This window comes from Lupinus angustifolius, chromosome LG17, assembly GCF_001865875.1.
Source record: "Lupinus angustifolius cultivar Tanjil chromosome LG17, LupAngTanjil_v1.0, whole genome shotgun sequence".
Classification (NCBI taxonomy): domain Eukaryota; kingdom Viridiplantae; phylum Streptophyta; class Magnoliopsida; order Fabales; family Fabaceae; genus Lupinus; species Lupinus angustifolius.
The window spans coordinates 6,646,622-6,655,813 of NC_032025.1; the positions used below are offsets into that span (position 1 = coordinate 6,646,622).

General features: G+C 37.2%; 1 protein-coding gene across 1 annotated transcript; it reads right to left on the reverse strand.

The window, feature by feature from the left end:
- On the reverse strand, nt 1,907-2,976 carry LOC109331085. The gene is made up of 2 exons (XM_019565358.1): nt 2,489-2,976; nt 1,907-2,231 (listed from the first exon to the last, which is right to left on the reverse strand). Exons 1-2 carry the CDS (start codon nt 2,867-2,869, stop codon nt 2,187-2,189), a joined length of 426 nt encoding a protein of 141 aa, XP_019420903.1. The 5' UTR covers nt 2,870-2,976; the 3' UTR covers nt 1,907-2,186.

The following is a 9,192-nucleotide window of genomic DNA, read 5'->3' on the forward strand; positions in this document are numbered from 1 at the left end:
TAAGAGTAAGATACTGAGGTGGAATTCACTGCTGAATTTTTTCCTTAATAAAGGCACTATCGCAAGTTCTATCACGCCAAAAATATCATAGGCATACCCTGATGACACAAACCATACAACGAAATTAAAGAGGCACCTACAGCATGAATATGTGGGCCAACATAGGTTGTAAACGGTGGAATATATTTTAACCTTTATTTCATTATGTGATGGTTAGTGTCAGAATGTGATAATTCGGTACGGTTCCTAGTTCATAAAATTCGTTTATGCTGTGTATATTTGATAGCTTTTCAATTTTACTGAAATATTAGTTGAATCTATATTCTTTTATTTTTTAAAAGAATCCTTTCAAAAGCAAGTTGTTATGCTACTATTTTCTTCATTGTCAATGGCATGTGGTAAACCCTTGGTTTTGTTTTTTATATTCTCTCGTGAGAAAATAATCTAGTGAGAGGGATATAAGCAGAGATTTCATTGTTTTTTTCTACGCAGAAGAATATTGGCATCAAATTCATTATAAGATGCTGAAGAGTCCAAACTTTTTCCCTTGACCAATTGGTAGGATGTGTTGAACTTGAATTGTTGAAAGTCATTAGTGAAAACTTTTAGATGTGAAATCTAAAAAACTCCTTAAATCCTACATAGAAGAGTTTTGAAAAAAAAAACAATTCTCAAATCTCACATTGGAGATGAGAAAATTGAAAAAAATCTCTTATAAATATAGGCCTTCTCTCCTCATTATAACTCGCCCCAAGTTGAGTGCACTTTTATTCAACATTTTTCTTTCTCCCTCATATTTTCTTCCGCCGATGTATTTCCGGTAAACTTTTCTCCCTTCTCCCTTTCTCTCAGTGACACTAAGAATTGACACATGCAGCCAAATTGTGGGAAGTTCGAGAATTGATGAATTGACACTGATAGTCAGTATTGTGGGAAAAGAACTGACACAGTTAGCCAAATTATGGGCATTTAGAGAACCGACACTGATAGTCATTACTGTGAGAAAAAAATTGGCACAGAGAACTGATGCTGATAGACAGACTGTGAGAAAATAATTGGCATGCGTGGTCATATTGTAGGCATTTCGAGAATTGACACTGGTAGTCAGATTGTGAGAAAAGAATTGACACAGTTAGCCATATTGTGAGAATTTCGAGAATTGATACTAATAGCCGTATTGTGGTGGGTGTATTCGAGATCGTTCTTAGAGTGCAGTAAGAATTCGATAATAGAGATCCTGACTGTTTTATCGATAGCGTGGTTGATAGTGTTGATAGTCTGCTTACATATTTTGAGCAATGTCATGATATATTTTAAAGAGAGCGACTTTATCGTAACTAAACTAGTAAGTATTATATCATGCTAGGAAATATTGATCTGTTTTTGTAATTAAATGTGGGTACATTATTCATTATTTGTCAAGTCAATTAAATTTTGAATCTTAACGTTTAATTTAGCCTTGTTTTGAAATTTTACAAAAAGAGGTGGATGCCTTGTAGTTCTAAATATTTTATATTCAAGACAAGTATTGATCAAGTGAAAAATCCTTGAGTATTGTATTTTCATTTTCTTCTTGTAATTAGAGTTCACATTGAGTTCTGTATTTGCATAAATCCTTAAAATATACTAACAATTTGATACTATTTTTTTGTATTTCCATATGTTGTTCTTCTGATTAAATTGTTCAGACATAGTAGTCTTCATTTTACTTTTTTTTATCATAAGTTCTTCATTTCTTATACGTTTCTCATGAAAAGAATATAAGACAGAATAAACTAACTTTACATAATATCAAACCCAAGTTAATACCCAAGTTAATACCCAAGTTAATACCCAAGTTAATATGTACCAAAAAAAACCCAAGTTAATACATATTGGAGAACTTGCTTAGAAGTAGAAGGGAAACATAATTGACACCTAGTGAGAGAGAAATAAGTACCGAACATACTACACAAATAGATACTCATTGACTAATGGGAACTCTTCAACCACAAATATTTGTACAAAGACCAAAATGCTTAGGGTACCATCTTTCCTATTACAAATACAAAGGTGGGGAACAAAACTTAGGTTAAATTTAAATTGTTGAATACGAAGTCAGCCCAAATTCTAATAGTTAATAACTTTAGGTATTAATAGAATAAAACCCCTCCTTGAGAAATGAATGAATCATACACTTATGGGATTTACTTTATACCTCTGGGACTTACTCCACCTTCATAAAACAATTCCTGTGATAAGAAAGTAGCTATTAAAACTAAACATCTAATTGGAAACAAGATTTCTATTAAATAACCAAACACAAAAAATGTTTCCCACCTAGTGGGGTGAGAATGATAGACGTACTCGACGACCATTATAAGATTTGAACTTATGATCTCTATATCACAAATAATTTTTTTGTTGTATCAAGTTTAGATCAAGTCGTTCTTTCTAGAGTAGGAGTAAACATGAAATTAAAGGAACAAAAAAGAAGGGGGCATATTACCATATTATTTTTGCTAAAAGTTGTGTCTCCTTGCTCAAAAACATGCTTTTGCAGAAACTCATCATTCTTGTTTTTATCTTTCTTTGATGCACCCTTCTTGAGCCCTAGTCCTTCCTTCCACCAGCTTGAACTCTTTGATAATCTTGGTAACTCATCATCATTGTTAAGCAACTCATCCCTTAAAGTCATCTTCTTGGAGCAGTTAGTCTTAAGAGGCAACAACATGCCTTGGAAGAAGGCTTCATCTGCAGGTATCATAGAATAGTTCTTCACAGAAAACTCGAAATCCGAAGAAACAGGAGCTTCTCTATATATATTCTGATGCTTGATGGCTTGTTCAGTATCCACAAAATCATAAGAGAAGGAGATTCTTTGGTCCATAGTTGATAGAGCTTATCCACTATATACTGAACTTGATGCTTGTAGTTTAAGTAGAGTATGGACATTCATGTGACAAAACTGTGATCTTTTTAGTTTCTATATGTAGATGTTTGCCCTTTATATAATGATGGGGATTCTCTTACGTGTGTGTATTTAGTGGACATAACATGTTACTTAGTTTTGTTTTTGTACAATGTGGGTCTTTACTTTAATCATATTCCATGACCCCAAAAAAAGTTGGTATGGATGTCCTAAGCCAATTACATTCTAGAAGTAATATAAAAAATTTATTTTATTTTTATAATTTTTATTTTTAATTAAGTATCACTTTTAATTGAATTGGTATATAAATGGAATATCAAAAGTAGGACATGTAATCTTCATTCTATTCTAATTGTCAAATGCATATATAATATGGCCAATTGATCTGAAGCAAGATTTTGATGCTGACAAAAATGTTTTACATTTGCATACTAATGTTGCATTAAAATTGAACTCTAACAAAATATTTAAAAATGATGTTTGTCCTTATCTTATTTCAGACAGAATTGATGCTTGAGAAAGAGGTAAACGACATTATTAGCCTATGATTTCGACTATTGTGACAATATGGTAGCCCTGATTTTAATTACATACCAACATCAAATCTAAGGCTTCACCTATGCTTTTGAAAGGTTAACGGATGTGTACTCTTTTTCTTTACTACCAATAATATTCTCTCACCCAATAGTCAAAGAACTAATACTCCTTGTGGGATATGTGATTGTATCTCCTAATAAATGTTGCTATCAAGAATCGAATCGTTAACCTTTTATTATCTTGGGATATAATGAGACCTTACACTACTATATCAACGCCTTGTTGGTAACAGATGTGTACTTTGGCACTAATTAAAGCATATAAATCCCCTAAAAACAAACACTACACAAAGTACATATGAGGATCACATGTCCCATTTTTATGTCCCAAACCCTGTCTCATCCAATTAAAACTTGACACACCAATTATATGTCAACTCATTTTATTAGAAAATTTTCTCAATTCCATTTTTACCCTTTCCCCTTTTCATCCAAACTCAATGTAGTACCTCTTTACCTTTTCTTCTTCTTGATGACAAAAGGGAAAACCCACACTCCAACGTCTCTCACTCTCTCTCCTCTTTCTCCATCTTCCTCCTTCTCCACCAACCTCACCCCCACTGACATTGCCGACTCTCTCACCACTGCCCTACCCTCTTCCCCTCTCTGCTTCGATTCTGCTCACTTCCAACGCCTTCCATTTCGTCAAGCCCTTCAAATCATTACCTCATCTTTCGTGTTTTTGGCTTACGCGCAACATCATAATAATTATTTTAGAACTGAGTACTCTGCTTTTATTAAAGCTTCCAATGACTGAACCTAATCAGGATAAAGCTTCCATGCAACTTGATCGAGCCAAAGTAAAAATTGACCGAGTCAAACTCAAGATTCACCGAACAACACCACAACATGACCAAGGGAAAATTAACCTTGATCGAGGAATTATGGCTCGTGACCGAAGGAATGAGAGACCCATGCAAAACAGTGCATCAACATCAACGCATCAGCCTGAGGCACTGCACAACACTCTGACCATATCACACATGCCTTGGCGCATAGATTCTGACCGAGGCGCCAATGGCTTGATGCATCAAGTCTGCCTGAATTCTCCTGGTTTAGGCGCATGAACTTTGACTGAGGCTGCCTAGGTACGACGCATGTAATCTGGCCGAGGCTGCCTAGGCGTGGCACATCCAACCTGGGCGCACCAGTTCTAGTCTGGGTGCACCAGTCTTGATTGATGGGCTCTTGGCCATGACGCATTAGTTTCTTATGGCCTGAACATTTTTTGTTTTTTAAGCATTTCTTATGAGTTTTTCTTATTCCTTTTGCTTCTAGATGCTTCTTAGAAGAAATTTGTTATAGGTTGTTAGGAGCCACTTTGGCTTGTAGAGTAGTTGGGGGTTAGTTGCTTGTTTCTCAAGTAACTAACCACCCATTTTTTCTTTGTATATATAGAAGTACTTAGTCACCCTTTTAATTAATGAAAATAATAATCATGAGGTCATTTAGTCAAAACAACAATATGGTATCAAAGCCTTCAATTTGAAGGTTCCGATCACCACTTCTGCTGCATCACAAAGCCAAGATTCTTGCCAAAAGCAATCACAACCTACACAATCCTCTTCCTCTTCTATCAATCAAATAACATGGCTGATTCACCAATCAACGACCAAGAAAGGGAGTCCCAGCTAGTCTACAACAACAATGATCTAAAGAATCCAATATATCTTCACCATGGAGACAATCTAGGGGCCATGTTAGTAACAACATCCTTAGATGGCTCTAACTACCAATCATGGAGCAGAGCTATGATGAGGGCTTTGCTCTCCAAGAACAAGTACAAATTCGTGGATGGCACAATACTTGCACCAAGAAAATCTGACCCAGAGTATGACACATGGGAACGTTGTAACACCATGGTCATATCCTGGATTACTAGGTGCCTCACACCAGAAATATCAGAAAGCATTGTCTACATTGAGAACGCTCAAGAACTCTGGCAAGACTTGAAGGAAAGGTTCTCAAAAGGGGACTACTTTCGAATGTCTGATCCTCTTCAGGATTTGCATTCATAAAGTAGGGTGACAAAACAGTTTCCAAGTACTTCCTTGACTTGAAGACACAATGGGAAGAACTTGAAGCCTTAAGACCCCTACCATATTGTGTATGTGAGTCCAGATGCAAATGTTGGATTCTTGACAAGATGAAAGCATACTGAGAAAATGAATACGTAATATGCTTCCTAAAGGGACTCAATGATGAACTCAACACAACAAGATCACATATTTTCCTGATGGAGCCCCTGTCTGGCATCAACAAGGTCTTCTCACTAGCCATACAGTAAGAGAGGCAGCAAGATTCAAGCACAATTAACTCCAAGACTCTGTTCAACAACTCAAATTCAAGAAATCAAAGCACCACTGGTGATATTGCACAACCTTGGAGATCAAGAAACTCAGCACCCAGGGGAGGCATCACCCGAGGCAGAGGCAAAGGGTCAGAAAGGTTCACAAAGGCAAGTAACACAAAGGTCTGCACTCATTGTGGTAAAGAGAGGCACACAATGGTGACATGCTACTTCAAGCATGACTTTCCACCTAATTGGCAACAAGACTCCTCAAGACAGCCAAATAATGTTATAAACAATACTATCAATGAGGACTCAACACAACAAAGTTCCAACAACCAAGGCCTTGAAACTCAAGCTAAAGGAACCAAGAATTACAAATTCGGGGCAAAACAATATGCACAATTGGCCTCTCTACTGAAAGATTGCATTGAAACAAATGAAGGAAGCAACCATAACATCAACCAATTAAGCATCATGCCAACACCTGAACACCTTGACAATGAGCCACAAGATGATCAAGAAATATCAGGTAACATCTCTCCTTGGGTCTTGGACACTGGTGCAACAGACCATATGTGTCATAATTTGAGTGAGTTTACCACTTACCACTCAATCAAACCCATCATCATTGGCCTTCCAAATGGGTCAACTACCTTGGCGAAGGTTGTAGGAACAATCATAATCTCTATCTCAATAATGTTGCATGATGTACTATATGTGCCAGACTTCAAGTATAATTTGATTTCTGTCCACAAACTAACCAAGTCTATGAATTACATGCTAATTTTTTATGCTTTAAAATGTTATATCTAGGATATGACTACCTTGAGGATGATTGGACTTGTTGAGATGGAAAATAGCTTATACATGATCAGAGGGAACTAAGAACAAAGGTTGTGTCAATATAGCATACACTGATCCTTGTTTTGATTTGTGGCACTTTAGGCTAGGGCACCCTTCTAGTGACATTTTGAACTCTATTTGTAAAAGATACTCTTATATCAAGCATGATCCTACTATTGTTTGTGAGCATTGTCATTTTGGTAAACAAAGTAGGCTCCCTTTCCTAGTAACAACAATAAGACTAGTCACATATTTGACATTGTCCATGTGGACATATGGGGGCCTATTGGGAATACATCCCTGCATGGCCACAAATACTTCTTGACTGTCATAGACGATCACTCTAGGCATACTTGGATCTTCCTCATGAGGGCTAAAGGGGAAGCTAGAGGTCTTATGCAAGACTTTGTTAAAATAGTCAAGACCCAATTTGGCAAGATAGTCGAAGCCATAAGGAGTGACAATGGAGTTGAGTGCCATATCCCTGCCTTCTTTAAAGAGTATGGTATAATACACCAAACCTCTTGTGTAGAAACTCCTTAACAAAACTCAGTTGTTGGGAGAAAACATAAGCATCTTCTCCATGTCACTAGGACTATCCTCTTTCACTCTGGCCTACCTAAGATTTTTTGGTGCTATGTTGTCCAACAAGCCACCTACCTTATAAACAGAATGCCTAGTCCATCCCTACAACACAAGACCCCCTATGAACTCTTGTATGACAAGCCACCCGACCTTCTAGAAACAAAAGTCTTTGGGTGTCTATGCTTTGCTTCCACCCTTACTCAGCAAAGGACCAAGCTTGACCTAGGGCCAAAAGGTGCATTTTTCTTGGCCATAAATCTGGAACAAATGGGTTTGTGCTATATGATCTAAGAAATAGAGAGATATTCCAGTTCAGAAATGTTGTATTTCATGAGAACCTTTTCCCTTACAAAGGATTAAGCCATAACGATCAACCTAATAACCAAACCAGTAGTGATTACCCTGATCAGGGTGACCTTGAGCTCACATTCTTGAACACTACCTACCAAAGCCATGAGTAAGAGATAAACCGAGCCAATGAGACAGAGACACAACATCCTCACATTAATGATTCCAATCTTCAGGATACAAGAAGATCCACTAGAACCAGATTTCCACCTACTTACTTAAGGGATTACCATTGCAACCTCTTTAGCCAACATAAGTCTGAACCTGAGAAGAATATCTACCATATCCTCTCGTCTGTCCTGTCCAACACCTCTATCTCACCTAGCCAACTCGAACATACCTTAGCTATCTTCATAAATATAGAGCATAAAACCTAAAATCAAGCAGTGAAGTCTGATAATTGGATCAAAGCTATGAAAGATGAACTCACTGCTCTTGAGGTAAATATAACATGGAGTATTATGGACCTCCCTCCAGATAAATCTCCTATTGGCTGCAAGTGGGTCTATAAGATCAAATACAATTCCAATGGACCGATTGAAAGGTACAAGGCTAGGTTAGTAGCCAAGGGGTTTAATCAAACCAAGGGTATTGATTTCTTTGAAACATTTGCACCTATTGTTAAGCTAACAACAGTTAGACTCTTACTTGCCATTGCCTCCTACAAAAACTGGATTGTGCACCAACTTCACATAAACAATGCCTTCTTACATGGAGAATTAAGTGAAGATATCTACATGACTATACCCCAGGGTGTAGCCATACACGACCCAAATAAGGTCTGCAAGCTACAAAAGTCCCTATATGGCTTGAAACAATCAGGAAGGCAATGGTACCAAAATCTATCTGAGTCACTTCAAACCTTAGGGTATACTCAATCCCACCATGACCACTCCTTGTTCACCAAAACCAAAGGATCAGAATTCACTACCTTATTAGTCTATGTAGATGACCTTGTTCTAGTTGGGAACAATGAAGTTGAAATTAGCCATGTGAGAAACTATCTGCACAAGCAGTTCATAATCAATGACCTAGGAGTCTTAAAGTACTTCCTTGGCTTAGAAATTGCAAGATCAAAGAAGGGTATCACCATTTGCCAAAGGAAGTATGCCATTGACATACTTGCTGACACAGGCTTCATCAATTGTAAGCTTTTACCTACCCCATTGTCAAAACAACCAAGCTTCACAAGAACGATTCCCCTGCCTATACTAACCCTATTCTCTATAGAAGACTAGTAGGGAGGCTCATTTGCCCTACTGATATGCATCATAAAGCTCTATGCAGGGTGCTAAGGTACATCAAGGGTAACCTTGGTCAAGGCCTTGTCTACCCTACTACATCTCCTATGCAACTCAAAGTCTTTAGTGACTCTGACTGGGCAGCATGTGTTGATTCTAGAAAGTCTATAAGTGGGTGTTATGCTTTCTTGGGTGATTCTCTTGTTTCTTGAAAATCAAAGAAGCAAAATACTCTAGCAAGATCCTCCTCAGAGGCTGAATATCGTGCATTAGCCTCTACTACTTATGAAATTCAATGGTTAACATATTTACTTAATGAATTTCATATAAATTTTACTAAGCCTGCTTTACTATATTGTGATAATGATTCTACAA